This window comes from Xenopus laevis, chromosome 2S, assembly GCF_017654675.1.
Source record: "Xenopus laevis strain J_2021 chromosome 2S, Xenopus_laevis_v10.1, whole genome shotgun sequence".
Taxonomy (NCBI): Eukaryota; Metazoa; Chordata; class Amphibia; order Anura; family Pipidae; genus Xenopus; species Xenopus laevis.
Window position 1 is genome coordinate 18,438,409 of NC_054374.1, and position 18,948 is coordinate 18,457,356.

Consider the following 18,948-nt stretch of genomic DNA (forward strand, 5'->3'; position numbering starts at 1 on the left):
TATCTGTTATCTACTGTGTATCCTGTGCTTGAATGGCTGCCCCATGGCTACACAGCAGCTTGTTTATATAAACTATAGTAGTGTTTCAGAACCAAACACACCAGTTTATCAGTGCAGGGCAACACTATATTATATTTTCATTCCTTTTAAACACTTGAATTTTTTGGTGTTACTGTTCCTTTAATGGCTGAAATAATGGTAAGTGTAATGAGAAGTATAATTACAAAGAGAGTGTTGTCTTTGGATAACTACTAGAATATATCAATTAATTATGGTACAAACGTCACTGCGCAGTCATTATAAATGACAAGGAATAATCTAGTTTTATTATGGAGTGCTAAAAAAATACATCAACATATCCATAGTTTCAGTTTTACACCATAGTAGGCATAAAAAGTCTCATAATATTGTAATTGTATATTTTTTATTATTAATTACTGCAGCTTTTGAGAAGCAAGCATAATACACTATGCAACTTAATTTGTAGTGATAATTACTTCTGAACAGGATAGGGACAAATATCATCCAGTGCAAATAGAGTTTATCTTTCACAATTAGGCAGAAAAACATTCTTGAATCTTGTTCTGCTAATTACATTTATTTGTGAGTTTTGAAATTGCTGATTTCATTTGCAAACTTTTCATTCTATGAACTATCGCCCTTTCTTATTTTTAAACAAATGAAAGTCCTTAAAGGAACAGTAACAAGTAAAAATATTTTAAAGTAATGAAACCATAATGTACTGGTGTGCTACACTGGTAAAACTGAAGTATTTACTTGAGAAAGACTACTATAGTTTATATAATCAAGCTTCTGTGTAGCCATGGGGGCAGCCATTCAAGCACAGGATACACAGTAGATAACAGATAAGTACTACTATAGTTTATATAAACAAGCTGCTGTGTAGCCATGGGGGCAGCCATTCAAGCACAGGATACACAGTAGATAACAGATAAGTACTACTATAGTTTATATAAACAAGCTGCTGTGTAGCCATGGGGGCAGCCATTCAAGCACAGTATACACAGCAGATTACAGATAAGCTCTGTAGTATACAATGGGATTCTTCAGAATTTATCTGTTATCTACTATGTATCTTGTGCTTGAACAACTGGCCCACTGGGATTTGTATTGGTGTGCTGGTCAGCGCCGTTTCTGTATGCATTGCCGCCTGAGGTGGCTCCAGTAATGCCGCCCCCCCAGCCCGATTCGATTTCCGGGGGGGAGGCAGCAACGCTAGTGCGGAGAGCGCAATTGCGCTCTCTCGCCCTAGTAAAGCCGAATTTCCGGTTCAAAAACCGGAAATTCGGCTCTTAAAGGCACCAGGAGCGGCTTTTTGCCGCCCCTGGAAACCTAGCTGGCGATGCCGCCTGAGGCGAGCGCCTCAGCTCGCCTCATTGGCGGATCGCCCCTGGTGCTGGTGGGCCAGTCCGATGCTTACTTACCCATAGAAATCATCAGTAAGCATTCACTGTTGTAGAACAGTTTTAACAATGAAAAAAACACGTTATTGGTCGTAAGCCCTTGGCAAACTTGTGTCCCATTGCAATATATACATTTTGAAATGATCACACAGGCCAGTTGCAAATCTCTGCTTCCCCTTTAATTAAATAGTTACAACCCATCCCATTAATAGCACCTCATTTGGAAATGTAACATTGTATCATTTTCTATCTGGCTCATTTTATTTTGATTATTTTTTCCCATCTTCTACTGAAATATATTAAAGTCTGCATTGATATTAAAGGGGAGTCCAAACCAGAGACTCAAAGAAAGAGGAAGCCTACAGCCTACAGCACAGCATTTGCCCAGCACAAAAGACGTCAATAATAAAATTACTATTAGAATATTATATTAATGGAAACGATTCTTCTGCCCCTCCCACCCCCAAAAAAGTCTATCTACTGATTAAATGGAAGTCCTTACAAAAGATGTTAGGTCAGTTTGGAAGTTCAAGTGTAGAATGTGGAAAGTCATTATCTCCAATTAAAAAGTAAAGGTTTAAAGGTTTAGGTAAAGGTTTTACAATAGCTGGGGAAACAAACTTTTTTTTGGATAATTGGTGGAATGTAAACTGATCCATTGTACTAATCAATAAAATAATATAAATATATTTAAATATATAAAATTATATTTAAAGGAGAAGGAAAGCTACCAAGGTAGTTTATTGCCAATAGATTAGCCACAGTAGTGCAAGCTATAACACTATATTTATTCTGTAAAATGCTTTACCTTACTTGAGTAAACAGCTCTAGAAGCTCTCTCTGTTTAGGATAGCAACTGCCATATTAGCTTGGTGTGACATCACTTCCTGTCTGAGTCTCTCCCTGCTCACTCATAGCTCTCAACTCAGATTACAGCAGGGAGAGAAAAAGGGAGGGGGGAAAGGGAGAGGGAGAGGAGCGAACTGAGCATGCTCAAGCCCAAGCCCAGGAGGTTTAAGCTGAAAACAGAAAGTCTGATACAGAAGCCCATGTTTACACAATAGAAGGACAGAAATGCAGTGTTTCTTTTGACAGAGGACTCTTGACGGTTTACTGGTGTATTTATATAGACCTTTCTGATAAAGCTTACTTAATTAAAGCCTTTCCTTCTCCTTTAAAGAGACCAGAGTGAAATTACATACTGTTCAATATAAAGATACAAACTGTGTTGAGTCAATTCAATGTATAATCCACAGTACTGCTGTCACTTAACATGAACATAAAAGGTTCCATCTTTGACCTATTCCCTTGAACAAGTCAGAAGATTTGGAAATAGGATCACAAACATAGAATACATAAGTTCACAGGATGGTATCAATCGGCACATAGACAAAACACATATATAGAGAAAGCACTGATACCATTGGTTTGACATTATTGCAGTTTAATGATATAGTTGTAGAAGAATTTCCCATGTTTGAACTTTTCTGGCCGGCCTAAATTAAGTTCCAATTACTGTATTTTTGCGTTTTATATGCTTATGGTCACAATTTATTTTGTAATAAAGATTTGGGACCTGCTATCCAGAATGCTCAGGATCTGGGTGCTCTGGAAAACAGATATTTCTGTAAATTGGATCTTCATACCTTAAGTCTACTAGAAAATAATTGAAACATTAAATAAACCCAATAGGCTGGTTTTGCTTCCAATTAGGATTAAATATATAGTAAGTTGGGATCAAGTACAAGCTACTGTTTTATTTTTACAGAGAGAAAGGAAATCATTTTCAAAAGTTTGGATTATTTGATTATAACGGAGTCTATTGGACAGCCTTTCCGATTTTCAAATATTTCTGGATAATGGGGTTCCAGATAACGGATCCCATACCATTTATCAAGTGAATATACAAAGTAATAGTAAAAGTTTACAGGTACTTTTTAGTTTTGTATATTTTGTATCTATGATGGATCTGTGATGGATTGACCCCTTTAATATGGGGAAAAGGTATTATTTTTGCAATATAAATGCCATAGAGCAGGAAAACATGGAAAGCTCATGTAAAAAAATTACTGTATACATCTCAGGGGATCTCAGGGGAAATCACAAAGTTGAAATGGTTGAAAACATAATACACCTGGGGCAATTTTATTACAAAATTGTCTTTTTTCCAGCAATCAACAAAAAAAAAACGGCAAAAAATGTTGAATCTTAAATTCTTACATTTTTTAAGATTTGTAGCAAAAATGCTAATGAAAATGACAGATGAAACCTGCGGAGCTTCAGTAGGAGGTCAATATTTACCATTCAAGCATTATCATAAAGAAATGATCACTTATTTTCATGATTTAAAATACAGACTTATTGAAAATGAATGGAAAAATGCGATGGAACAACTCGATGGAATTGTAACAACTCTATTCTGTCTGTAGATTTGCTATCATCTGAAAAAAATAAAAAGTGATTTGGAAAAACATGAGTTTAATCATGGGTTCTTTTCTGCAATTTGAAAAAGCTCAAGCTCAACAATTGATAACTCAATCTCCTTAAATATTCTCTGATTTAAAAAAAAAATTTGGAATCAATATCATCTGAAAAAATTGTGTCTCAACCAAAACATTACACATGGGAGAATTCTCTATGATACGATATTGTCCATAAACTGCAATGAATGAATGTTGCGACAGAAGTAGACACTGTATGGTTGACACACAGTCTGGGTCATTTTTTTCCCCATCACATAAATGTACAAACCTTCTTCCAAACTTTATTTAAATGGTTAACTGTTTCACCAGCAGCCTTGGGAAAATGAATAAATAGTTGAAATTAAACAAGGTAGTAGTTTGAATTAAAAGCATTACAAACAGCTAACATGGTCTTTGTAGGTGCATTTTCTTTTTTGGGTACAGATGAGGCCATTGGGATTTCACATTTTGTCTCACCATGTCCAGACACCATTAGCAGTGCTAATTCCTGCCTCTAGATGATACTAGAGTGTAACATAGTAAATTAGGTTGAAAAAAGGCACACGTCCATTAAGTTCAATCTCTCGACTCTATTTTAACCTGTCTAACTGCCAGTTGATGCAGAGGAAGGCAAAAAAAACCCCCATCTGAAGCCTCTCCAAGGGGAAAAAATTCCTTCCTGACTCCAAGATGTCAATCAGACCTGGGTCAACTTGTACTATGAGCTATCTTCCATAACCCTGTATTTCCTCACTTGCTAAACACCATTCATTCCCTTCTTAAAGCTATCTAATGTATCAGCCTGTACCACTGATTCAGGGAGAGAATTCCACATCTTCACAGCTCTCACTGTAAAAAAACCCTTCTTAATATTTTGGCAGAACTTCCTTTCGGAATGGGTGACCTTGTGTCAGCTGGAAAGACCTACTGGTAAATAAAGCATTCGAGAGGTTATTATATGATTCCCTTATATATTTATACATAGTTATCATATCTCCCCTTAAGTGCCTCTTCTCCAGCGTGAACAACCCCAACATGGCCCTTCGTTCCTCATAGCTAAGATTTTCCATACCTTTTACCAGCTTAGTTGCCCTTCTCTGTACCCTCACTAATACAATAATGTCCTGTTTGAGTGCTGTTGAGTGCAATGGCCTTAGTCCATCAGAAGAACTGTACTGCACTCTACCACCATCTAGAGGCAGGATTTAGCACTAAATAATGGCGTCTGGACATGGTGCAGCAAAATGTGAAATCATGATGGCTACTTCTCTGATTGGCTCCAGGTTTTAACAGGATGCAATCATGTGTCATAATAAATAAAACATCAATGTCTTTCCAGTACCTTTGTATACATTGTTTGTTCTAATTCAAAGACCCAGTAACATATAGGAATATACAGTTTTTGGATCATTAACCAGTACTGTACCTCTAGGGAATTTGGGAAACAGGGACCCCATGAACAAGGCTTACATGTTATATATTGTAATTGTGCTTTCTAGAAAAGTGAGACAGTCAGATCTAGATAGAATGTGCACCTTGTGCTCCAATAAGGTCATAGCAGGAAGTAGCTCTCCACTGGGCTCTGCTTTGCCTAAGTGAAGTGACCTCTGTCTGAATAGGGAATCAGGCTCCCTGATCTATTTCTGCTGTATGAGATTTAGACCACGTGAGGCATTGATAACCTAGAAGGTGAACATTAAACTTCCCTAGCTGTCTCCATATGGTGTCCAAAAGTGCTGTCTCATCCTTTGACTGCGCTGATCATTAATTGCTGCACTGCCTCAATGGATTTTTGAGTCTATTAACCCCGTGAAATTGCCTTGGAAAATAAACTTGTTCTGTTTGATTTTTGCAAAGAACTTCTGTTGTCCTTATTTTTTATTTAAGTTACAACAGCATAAGTGATGTGTAGTTCAATTTCCCCTTCATACCTTCAACTTAGTGAAGGCCCATCCTGGGTGTTAGAGTCCATTGTAATTGATGCTATATCCTTTTCTATCTGGACAAGGCTTAAACTAGCCAAATTACGGTTACACTTATAAACATATGATTTTGGTTTAGCCTTTTTCATCAGGGTGTAGATTTGGCCAAATCCAAGTGCCATTTTTACAGACGCTCACAACAACTTCCTGCAATGTCCAATGAAACTCCCATGTCAAAGGTACTTTAATGATTTGCACTGCATACCTTTTCCATTCCATCTTCCTTGAGGCTAATAATATCCAAATCAAAGTCTCTTCTCAAGCCATCTGTTCTATTGAATGTGATGCGACCTGTCAGGCCATCCCACCGTGCCTAAGGACAAGCAGAATCATAAACAAAATTGGTTATGTGTATGGGTTTTTATTATAAAACATTGAAACCAAAGCAGTTACAACCTCCCAAACTAAAGTGGCTACACACAGTTATTGCTGTTAATGAGCCCAGGAACATTCTCAACACATTGCTCTAAATGTTGTAAACCCATTGGGTGCCCTATAAATTAAATGTGAAATACTAATCCAAACAGTATTCATTATTATTTTTTAAGGTCCTAGGAATGATGGGACAAAGTATCTGCATATACTCTCCACAGTTCTCTTAACTGCAGCAATGGGGGACATTCTGATTATGTATAAATATATTAAAAATATGGTAGGGGACCATAGTACGGACATCATGTCCCACCATGTCACTTAGTTCATTATAACACCTTGTTCTGAAGAAACCATTGCTGTAATGTGCCATGTTGAGATACATGTGAGCTTTCTGATCTATATCTATATTGTTGTACAGGTATGTGCCAACAATACTCTGAACCTGAGGCTTTCCGGATAACGGGTTTTTCAATAATTTGGATCTTCATAGGTTAAGTCTACTAGAAGATCATGTAAACATTAAATAAGCCCAATAGGCTGGTTTTGCTTCCAATAAGGATTAATTATTTCTTAGTCTGGATCAAGTACAAGGGACTGTTTTATTATTACAGAGAAAAAGGAAATTATAAAAAAATTGTATTATTTGGATAAAATGGAGATTATGGGAAATGGCCTTTCTGTAATTCACAGCTTTCTGGATAATGGATTTCCAGGTAACAGATCCCATACCTGTACCTATATTCTGTGTTGCATTGATAAATGAGCCTAGTGTTTTGGGACAGTGTCCAGTTTAAGGAGCACATCCCAGAGTCACACTTTCCTTGACACTGTCATATTAATAAGCTACACATGCATTTCCCACACTGATGTGGTCATACAGAGACAGAGTATGTTCAAGCACATCTTCTAAATACAATGGGGGGCTATTTATCGATGTTTGTATTTTTTCCAGTGATTCCACGTTTTTCGTGCTAAGAATCATGAGTTTGGATAATGGTTTAAAAAACAAGCGGAAAAAAACTTCACTGTAAAATTTAAGTATCTGAAAGCTTTTCAAGAGCATGTAGAAGTCAATAGGATGGCTGATTGTTGAGTATTGGGGACTTGTATAAGTGGAATAATAATTGATGCTTAGGGGTGTAGGCTCAATTTTGAGGTCTGATAGATGATGGATGTGGAGTGGTAGTTGACAAATGAGGACTGATGGTTGAGGGATAAGACCTGATGGTTAAGATCATTTGGTTGATAGATGTAGACTGATGACTCAAGGGGGTAGATTCACTAACGGGCAAATTTTTGCCAGCCTCAGCTTTGCACAGCTCGCACTAGTTCGCCAGGTTTGCTACAACTACGGTAATTCACTAATATGTGGAGTTTCGTCCTGGGCGCCGAACACTGGCGACTCTTCGCAAGCGTTATTTTCGGCAATACAAGCATTTCATAGTGAAGATGCGATAGCATTAGTTTGTGCCTAGCGAAAATTTGCTACTGATCTTGCGCTTAGGTCAATTTGCATAGGGAGGGTAATTAAAAGTTGTATAGACGTCTTTATTATAAATGTTGGTGCAGATGCTTGAAGTTACCACTTTTTATTACAAATGTCCAGGGAAACTTATGCCCTACACACGAGCCCACTGTAAAATGAAAAGTTTCATATGTTATGAAATGTCTGGAGAAAACCGGATACCTAAAAAAAGCCTTGACTTGTGCAGACAATCCTGCTTCAAAAAAGGAAAAGTCACTAGCGTTTTTGGAACTTTAATGCATTTTCGACACACAGAATATGATGTAAGTGACAGAAGATTGAGGAAGATCTGGCTTCTTCTTACCACTTCGCCTGGTCTGAGGTGGTGAAGTCAACTCTTGCGAAAGAGTTAAGGTTCAGTAAAATCCGCACTTTACTGAATTTGCGGAGTAACAACCTTTCGCCAGAGCGAAAAGTCACCTGGCGACAGAGTGCGAAGGAACGCTATTGACGGTCTCTTTTGCTAGTGAATTGGTGCCTGCGCTTGTTAGTGAATTGTCAATGTCCCTGTGGGTGGCAATAATCGCTAGAGTTAGTCTCTTCGTCTTTTAGTGAATCTACCCCAAATACAGATGATTAACATGCTCATTATGTCCATGAATGTATGAAAATCAGCTATATGCCGTTTCTGCTATCCCATAATTAGTGATGGGCGAATTTATTTGCCAGGTGCGAATTCGCTGCGAATTCCCGCGATTCGTCATCGTCGAATAAATTTGCGAAACCTCTGCGAAAATTTGCAAGTGAAAATTTGTCGGCGTCAAAGTGAAAACGGATGCCGGCGTCAAAAATGGATGCCAGCATCAAAAACTAGACGCCGGCACTGTTTCGCAAATTTTTCGCCGTTTCAGGAAAAGTCGCCCATCGCTACCCATAATATCACTGCAGTTTCTTTTATACCAGACTGGCAAGTGTAGACTTCTGAAGCCACGATCAGCATTGTAAACGCTGGCAAAAATAGAAACGCGAACACGAATTGGAAAAACAAAAAAGACTTGTTAAAAGGATTAATTTTCAATGAAATTCAGTTCATTTGATGATGGGCTTCAGGTTCCATTTCACAAGCACGGATCATATATACAGATTGCATTGTTTCTGATGTCTTAACTGGTAAAGAGGATTGCCTCAGCCTTTGTGCCCAGGTTTAGATAATTACATCTCTTGCTTTATTGATAATTCTCATAATGATGGTATTTTTATAACAGCACTCATTTCCATAGAACACAAGGTTTCTGATTCAATTTAGTGGAAGGCTGCTTGTCAGTACAGAACACTCTGCAGTCGTAGAAAGATTTATTGCTGAATGCAAATCCTATGTATAATAATGCTTGCACATATTAAGTGGCCATAAATTATAATTAACTTCAATTTGCAGATGGGGATTGTGGGAAATTAAAGACAAGTGTATGTGTGCCGCTGCATAATTCTTACCTTGTTAAAAGCCCAAAGCTTACTTCTGCAGTTTAGTCCTACCCATAGTGTATAGTTTATTTTTTCTTTCACCTTTTTTTTGAAAGAATGCTAAAAGGCCTTCAATAAAAGGAGAACTAAACCATAAAAAATTAATATGGCTAAAGATGCCATATTTGAACCTATTACACCAGCCTAAAGTTTCAGCTTGTCAATAGCAGCAATGATCCAGGACTTCAAACTTGTCACAGGGGGTCACCATCTTGGAAAGTGTCTGTGACACTCACATGCTCAGTGGGCTCTGATTGGCTGTTGAGAAGCTAAGCTTAGGGCTCGTCACTAATTATCCAGCAGAAAATGAGCTTCCCCTGTAATATAAGCTGATGCTACAGGTTTGCTGATCATTAAATTCTGATGCTAATTGCACTGGTTTCTGTGCTGCCATGTAGTAATTATCTGTATTAATTACTAATCAGCCTTATATTGTGACACTTCTATTCTATGTGTACTGTATATTGTGAGTGGGTCCCTAAGCTCCCTAAGTGACAGCAGCACAGAGCATGTGCAGTGAATCAGCAGAAAAGAAGATGGGGAGCTACTGGGGCATCTTTGGAGACACACATCTTTACTGCTAAAGGGCTGTGGTTGCCTTGGGCTGATATAGAAGCCCAAAACATAATGTACAACATTTCTAGCCTAATTCTTTAGAAAAGCTTTAGTTCTCCTTTAAGAAAATGACCTGTGTTAAATATCCGGTCACTTCGCACGTACTTACCTGAAACCCTGGGCCAATACTCCTATCAGAAGAAAACTGCACTTGCCAGGATTCTTCCAGGGAACACCAAGGAGCGATCATCTTCTTTTTTCTAACGGCTGCGTATGGGCAATAGCTCGAAAAGCTGAACTTTAACAAAAAAGTTGGCTATTTCATTCTACTGCACATCCGTCTACCCCGGGAAGATTGAAGATGGAAGAAAGCTGATCGCTCCGTGGTGCTCGCTGGAGGAATCTCAGGCCGGTGCAGTTTTCTTCTTTCTTTTAAAATTCTTTTTATTGAATTTTCATGAAAATACAATGAATTAAATACATGAACAATCATATAATGGAGTAAAAGAAAAATTTATATGAATAAAATTCAAGAAATGTGTTCATGTGAACTAAACAATAAACATAAAATGACCAAAACAAAACAAAAAGACCTGTACTTTTTTAAAAAAAATTAAGACATGGCAAAACAATACAAATAATTTGCAGTTTTCTTCTGATAGGAGCACCGGCCCAGGGTTTCAGATAAATACATGTGATCACTTGGGGGTGCCTAACCTTTGGCACCCTCAAGTTAAGAAACCTTTCCTTCTCCTTTAAAGACATTAAGGGAATCTGCTGTCACAATATCTCCCAACAGAGCTTTCCTCAAGTCTAGAGTGATGGCTTCTTGTCCTTTGTTCTTATCTGCATGGTTTCTATTAATAAAGTCCTGTATATTTTGAAAGCATTATCATACCCCCCACAAAAGCTCCCCTTCTCCAGAGAAAACAAACAGTTTTGACAGTTTTTCCAGCGTTTATTTTTTCCATTCCTTTTACTGTAACTCTCAGCGCTCTCCAGCTTATTAATATCCTTACTTAGACCTGTAGGTTGCACTCAAAGTGATCATTCAGAGGGATACAAAGAATCTATGCAGAGGCTTTGGTAGAAACTGATACTGCCTAGAATTGCAAAGTATATTATCTATAATAACCCCCAAATGATTCTCAGTTGCAGAGGCCCCACGGCACAATTCCATTTAATACATATACTTATTCTGATACTGTCTAATTTAATGAAAATTAGACAGGCAAACTGGAAACCATTCTATAGTGTTTTTGTGCTTTCATGTAAAGATCATCCCCCGATAAACAGATTTCTCCTTTGTCCTCATGTAGAATATTAGTCATAATGTGCTCATTTTATTTGCATAAAGTTGTATTGAACAGGCAATATTATTAATGTACAATATCTATATCTATATCTATATATATATATATATATATATATATATATATATATATATATATATATATATATATATATAAATATATATATATAGATATGTTTTTTAAATGAAATTCATATTAATTATGTAGTTTGTGTGCTTGATTTCCATGTATTTTCATGTAAACAGAGATGACACTTCTCCCCTATTTGTCATCCTGTTTGCCCTTGATTTTTCATGGACAAATATATTTGTTTACTTGCCTGTTTGCTTTTTTTATGAAACACGCTTATCTTTTGTGCTGCAGTCTGACTTAATTCCACCATCGTGGAATAAACAAAATAATCATCTCAACTTTATCAACAGCCTGAACAAACCAAAAGCAAAAGAATTGGGGGTATAGAATATAATGACAAACAAATCTGAGTTAATTTCCCACTAGTATTGCCGAGACCCAATAACAGAACCCGTATACTGTTTATACTGCATATTTTACTTATATAAATGGAGACTTTGAACCATCTCACATGGTATTGCGGCCACTTAAAGCCTGAATATATGAATACAAACGAGGGGGAGTATTTTTTTTATGTTTGTTTGTAACTATCATGGTCGGATCAGCTGCACATCCTTTGTATTTTTATTTGGCCTTGGAGTGCTCCAACAACTTTGCTGTTTTGTGCACTTTAGCAGAAGTCCTAGAGTTCTTCTGTAGTAAGAATGGCCAGACTTTTATGTGGTTTCAGCACCCCCACACTCGTCCTTTTAATGGTAGACTTATGCCATCAAAAATAGGCGTTGGTTTGGGCAAGCACTCTCTTTTAAAAGTCGCCAGTGGGAGAGGAAGGACAAGCCTCTGAAACCATTGCTGAGAACACAGCAACCTCTTCCCTATAAATGCTGAGACATAGGAGAGGCTCAAGACAGTTAGATCAGTCCTTGTTGATCTGGGAAATCAACAAGGACTGAAACAGGAAACCAGAGAATGTGCGTTGATCGATTTTTCTTTTTTGTTCATTATTAAAAAGAAAGGAAACCAGTAGCACAATTAGGGGCAGATGTATCAAGGGTCGAATTTCGAGGGGTTTAAATCCCTCGAAATTCGACTGGGGAATAGAATCGAATAGCGAATTCGGGCGAATTTACGCGCTGGCGAATAGTCGAATGGGTGAATATTCGCCCGGCAAATAGTCGAGCGATCGAATGCCTTTTTATTCGATCAAAAACTTAGAAAAAAAGCCTATGGGACTTTCCCATAGGCTTTTAAAGCAATTCGGTAGGTTTAATCTGGCGAAGTAGGCAGTCGAATGATTTTTAAAAGAGACAGTACTTCGACTATCGAATGGGCGAATAGTCGTTTTTTCGCTCGATCTATTCGAATCATTCTACTCAGGTGAATTTACGCCAATTCGATAGTCGAGGAGCACAAAAAACTCCTCGAAATTCGAGTTTTTTTCCCTCTATTCATTCACCCGAGCTTAGTGAATGTGCCCCCTAAATTGATGCAAAAACCGTAGTGATTTATTTAGCCCATATATGAACAAACAAGGGCAACATTTTGGGCCCTACTGGACCCTTTATCAAGACTTTTTGTTCATTATTAGTGATGGGTGAATTTCTCCCGTTTCTCTTCACCAAAAAATTGGCAAAACACGATTTTTGACTCCTGCGTTAATTTCGACACAATTCGCTGCAATTTTGACTGTTGCGTCAATTTTTACGTCAGCGTTAAAGTCAATGGGCGTCCGAATAGTGTTGACACGCAACAATCTTCGCTGCAGTTTGCAAATGTATTCATCGGCGGCAAAACGTGGAGATTCGCCACAAATTCACACCTGACGAATTTATTCGTCAATCACTATTCATTATTAATGTGTTCTGATGGAAACTCACTTAATTGACTTTATGTATTCGGGTCAGAAACCCACTTTATTGAGATCCAATACAAAAGAACCAGGTCTCTATGTTTAACTACTACTGTATATTGCTGTTAAAAATCTATTGGGTAAGCATCATTTATTACCTTAAAGGAATAGTTCAGTGTAAAAATAAAAACTGGGTAAATAAATAGGCTGTGCTAAATAAAAAATGTTTCTAATATAGTTAGTTAGGCAAAAATGTAATGTATAAAGGCTGGAGTGACTGGATGTCTAATAAAACAGCCAGAATCCAACTTCCTGCTTTTCAGCTCTATAACTCTGAGTTAGTCAGCGACTTGAAGGGGGGCCACATGGTACATTTCTGTTCAGTGAGTTTGTAATTGACCCTCAGCATTCAGCTCAGATTCAAAAGCAACAGATATGACCCAAGTGTCCCCCCTTCAAGTCACTGATTGGTTACTGCCTGGTAACCAGGATAACCAGTCAGTGTAAACCAAGAGAGCTGAAAAGCAGGAAGTAGTGTTCTGACTGACATGTTATACATCAAATCACTCCAGCCTTTATACATTACATTTTTGGCTAACTAACTATATTAGAAACATTTTTAATTTTGCACAGCCTATCTATTTACCCAGTTTTTATTTTTACACTGAACAATTCCTTTAAAAAGAAATAAAAAAAAAAAAAAATATATATATATATATAGTATGCACTTAACATTTATTACTAGGTAGATAAGCTAATCAGTTAATTCTTTTAAGTTTGTATATTTGTCACTACTGATTTTTTATGTTTTTTAGACTGTAGAAATAATGCAAAAAGTGAATAAGGGAAAGGTGACTGAACTTCTACGTTCTCTGATGTAAGACAAAGACTAAAACCTGCTGCGGAAGCAAGTTTCTATATATATACACCATAAAGCTTCACTGCACAAAACCTTTTAGATGTTGCTCCAAGGATATTTTCAGGCTTCTCACCTGAATTGGCATTTGAACAATTTCTTTGTCGAGCAACATGGTGCTTTCGGTGTAATCTCTCACCAGGGAGAGTCTAAATGCTGTGCACAATAGTGTAAAACCCACAGATAATAGATGAGATGATCCAGAGCATGGATGTGCAAGACAAACTTGTCAGTTCTATCAAACTATATGATGGGGTCAATAGTGATAGAGGAGGAAATTAGACAAATGAAAATCATATTGTAAGTAAGCAATGAGTTTGGCATGGAATGAACCATTTTTTTCCTTCTGGCAAATAATCTCAATCCACCTGTGCCTCTTTTTTTCTATTTTTTCTCATCTGTTCCAAGTACAGGCAGCTTTATATCAATATTATTATTTGGCAAACAAGATGTCCTTAAAGGAGAACTAAATCATTACTAAAGAAGTAGGGGCAAATTTACTAAAGGGCGAAGTGACTAACGCTGGCAAAAACTCGCCAGCGTGACGTCATTTCAGGAACTTCACCGATTTACTAGCGGACCCTGGCGTAACTTCGCTAGGGAAGGAGATAGACTCTAGCGGTACTTCACACCCTTCGCTTCATTTCTGGCGAACACACGTAACTACACTAATTCACTACGATTGAGATTTAAATGAACGTAACCTTTTGCGCCAGACTTGCCTTTGCCAGCTCAGACCAGGGGAAGTGCAATAGAGTAGATAGGACTTGGTCAAATAATAGTCCCAAAAAACGCTGGCGTCTTTTACTTTTTACAGGGTGATAGGCTGCAGAAGGCCGTCATTTTTTTTGGGGGTACCCGGCTTCCCCCCTACATTTCCTAACATATGGAACATAAACTATACAGTGGGCTCATGTGTAGGGCAATATAACAACTCTATTTAATTTTATTAAGGTTCCCTGGCCTTGTGTAGTATAATGTGTTTGCTGCAACATATACGTCCATTCAACTTTAACTTCCCGGCATATGCAAATTAGTCAACGCTATCACAACTTTGCTTTGCTTGCAGCAGTAACACTAGCGCAGCTTCGTCCGCGCTCACCGCCCTGGATGCAACTTTGGATTTTTGTGAATTAGCCTACGCCTGGTGAAGTGTTGCGATGTCAATGAAGCCGTTGCTGGCACAATTTCAGAGGTAAGTAAATTTGCCCCCTTGAGCAGAAATGTTGTACATTATGTATTGAGCTTCTGTACTAGTCCAAGGCAAACACAGCCCTTTAGCAGGGAATATATGTGCCTCCATGTATGCCGCCAGCAACTCCTCATCTTCTTTTCTGCTGATTCACTGCACATGCTTTTTGGCTGCTTTCACTTACTGAGCTTAGGGACCAATGCACAAGATACTGAATATATTGAATATAAATGTCACAATATAAGGCTGAGGTTTATTAGTAAATAATTGTTGGTACATGGCAGCTCAGAAGCCATCAGATTTAGCATCAGAATGTAATAGTCAGCCCTGTAGCATGACCTTATATGAAATGCAAACCTCATTTTCTTAGCTTAGCTTCTCAACTGCTGCTCAGAGCCCACTGAGCATGTGCGTGCCGCAGGCACTCCTAACAAAGTCCAAGATGGGAAACTCCCATGACAACTTTGAAGGCCTGGATTACTATTATAGAAATGCTAATATATATGGCATTGGAAGCCATATTTATTTTTGGGCTTGGTTCTCCTTTAAACCCTCTGGACCCAGATGCAAAAGGAAAGAAGTCTCTGAGACTAGTATGGGTCTAGGGAACTCATGGCCTACCATAAAACCTGACCTCAAGAGCCTCCTATATTATCATGCAAGCCAACTGTAAAAAGGACTAGTATAATAATAAATATATTACTAATAGCAGATGAGGTCTCCCATGGTCTAGAGCAGGATCGCCTCCTGCAGCACATACCTAAGATGTAAGTCCTCTTACAAGAGTCTAGATGCTGATGATATTCTTTCTTCAGCTGTTGTGACTGGACTAGCTTTGAAGCAACCAGTGTTTTTTTCCCCATAAACTAATGCTTGGTATTTCAAGACCCAGTGATGCCAGGGTCAGGCTGGCTACTGCACTGCCTGGTCATATCAGACATGCATGCTGACATGGAAGATTGGGAGAACAGAAGTAATCTGTGCATGCACAGAACACATGTGTTATATTGGAAGAGAAAGCAGGAGTTCAAAGGCCCCATCCGGATTTTCCCCAGTCCACCAGTGGGTCAAATTGGAAGATCACATGGTCTCACAAATATGTGCATCTATTACACATTCGTACATATCTCATAGAAGCGTAATACGTATTTTATTAAAAAAAAACACAAAAATAAAACCAAACACTGTTCTAAATGAAAGCAACGGAACCTGCTTGCCCTTTGGTTACCGGAGGATACAGCTTGAAATGTCAGCAATTTTGATTTTAGGTCAAATCATCCAAGCAAGCAGAATATGCAATCGAAACCATGGTCCACTACATAAAAGGTTTGTGCTGCTTAATAGAAATTCCTAGTAATGGGAGGATAACACAATACAGTTCTGATGGATGCAATTAAAAGGTTATAGAAAGGTTGATTACAAACATAAGAAATTCATATCCTAGAGAAAGTGGCAACATGAGCATAAAAACTGGGGAACATATTGCATATGAAGCAGATTTAACACTATTGTATTCTGTAGTTTCTCATCTCAGTTTCACCTCCCCAGATGCTCTGGGCTAATTGTCATCAACATGCATCAATAAAATTACAGCCTTTTATTTCACTGACACAAACACACACACCTCACAAAGCAAGCACAATGTGTAATTATCTTCCCAAGCACCCTGATGTTGCTCCCTGGTTTTCACAAATAAAATACTCATCCAAAGAATGAAAATAACAAAAGCCTAAATAGTGATATCTTATGAAGCAGAACACAATGATACAATTAATATTCTACACAGCAATTTGAGATGAACATCAGATGCTCATGCTGTAAAAATGGACCTAAAATATGGTTGTGTACTTTAAAAAAGTTCTATAGAAAAGTTCCAACAAGGGGATATGAACGTAGGCAAAATAAGGGGTCATTTGCGAGTGCAGGTGTAGTGAGCGCGTGTTGGGGTACAACTAAAGTAACTACGCTTGCACTTCATCACAAATTGTTCGCATAAGTATTCTGTTTGGTGTACCAAGGAATACATGCTCCCTATTCTTTAGGCACAAGTGTGAACCCATATTCACAAGGAGACGAGGGAACCCTGGAGCTACCACCTGGTCTGTAGGTTGGGGTAACTCCTGGTTTCCTTTGCATCAATAGGTGTGCTTAATTCAGAATGGGTTACCAATAGTGATGGGCGAATTTATTCGCCAGGCGCGAATTCGAGGCGCAAATCGCTGCCAGCGAATAAATTCGCAAAACACCCGCGAAAATTCGCAGCAAAAATACACCGGCGTCAAAAAAAAATTTTCGCCGTCGTTGGAAAAAACAGACGCCGGTGTCAAAAACGCAAATTTTTCGCCGTTTGGGGATTTTCACTCGAAATTCCCGCATTTTTCGGAGAAGCAGCACAAATTCGCCCATCACTAGTTACCAAGGGTTGCATGCCCCCTATTCTATAGGCACAAGTGTGTTGACTCGGGGGTGCTGTGATCACAAGATTCATATACAAGACAAATACAAGGGTCCTCTACGCTCAAACCATTAACAATATATTTAAGACATTGAGACATTTTGTGCATTGAGCTACTAAAAATGCCTTACATCAAAGTCATCCCTGCCCAATTTAAATATATCGCAATATATGGACAAACAATGTCTTGTTTGAATGGTAAGGCATTTTTTGGTAGCTTGAGGCACAAAATGTCTCAATGTCTTAAATATATTGTTAATGGGTTGAGTAAAAATACCTCTTGTATTTGTCGAGATGAAGGAACCCTGGAGCTACTGCCTGGTCTGGAGGTGGTGGTAACTCCAGGGTTCCTTTTGCATCAATAGGTGCCCTTATTTCAGAATGGACTGAGCAAAATCAACTGAAAAGCACCAAACCCAACTCTATGGAAGAACAAGGAATGCATTTTTGATGGAATTTGTGGGACCTCAATTGCACTTGCAGTTGGAAATTACCCCTCATACACTTACTTCTGAAAAACTGAAACAGGCAAAAATTAGTTCCCACGTTGTTAATCTGAGCCAAGTCACTGCACCTGTTTATCTTTATCTTTCTTTAACTAGATGCAAATCAGTTGTGTTTATAGGCTAAGAGACCCTGGAAGTAATAGTTCCCCAAGGCAGGTGTACATTTCAGGGTCCCCTTGAGTCCATTCATCCTGTAATTTGCATCTTGCAAGCAGTTGACCCCATTTCATGAAAGCAGGCTGAACCAGAGCACTGATGAATTTTTAAGAACCACAAAAAGAGCAAGTGCAGAATACTTTTGGCCGTGTTTTTATGCGTTGGGTTTTGCAGTTGTGTTTGTCAATGAGCTCTAACGTTTGGGGTTCTTGTGATGCCAGATATTGCTAAGATTTATCACTTTGGAAGCTCTGTAAGACAACTAATTTCTTCTGGCAATCAATCTAGAGAATATGATAGACATCATTGCTCATGAATGTTAAGGGTTAACAAAGGCATAGGGGTATATTTATCAAAGAGTGAAGTTAATAGTGAAGTTCTGCCACTAGAGTGAAATTCCATTCATTTCTATGGGATTTTTATAGGCATATTTATCAAAGGGTGAACTTTCACTTTCACCCATTGATAAATACGCCTTTCAAAATTCCATAGAAATGAATTGAGAGCTGCGGAATTTCACTCTAGTGGCGGAACTTCACTCTTTGATAAATTAACCCCATAGCTGGGCTAGGTAGGGGCTTAAAGAGTATTACATTATAAAAACTGTAGAGCAAATATATATTTAGTCAGTGATGTGTAACCAATAAATTATCAGTAGTTCAGGGAGACCAGAGAGCTGCAGGATGGAGAGGCCACTAAAGGTGG

At 38.2% G+C, this 18,948-nt stretch overlaps 1 protein-coding gene across 3 annotated transcripts in view; it reads right to left on the bottom strand.

Moving 5' to 3' along the window:
- grik1.L (glutamate receptor, ionotropic, kainate 1 L homeolog) overlaps positions 1–18,948 on the bottom strand; it is a 238,566-nt gene that overhangs the window by 45,602 nt on the left and 174,016 nt on the right. For 2 of the 3 annotated variants that reach the window (XM_041583391.1, XM_041583392.1), the window contains exons 8-9: positions 6,074–6,181; positions 4,176–4,220 (exon numbers count right to left, since the gene is read on the bottom strand). In XM_041583391.1, coding sequence (XP_041439325.1) covers positions 4,176–4,220; positions 6,074–6,181 — 153 coding nt within the window. The remainder of the gene's footprint in view (positions 1–4,175; positions 4,221–6,073; positions 6,182–18,948) is intronic. The other variant, XM_041583393.1, reaches the window with a different exon arrangement.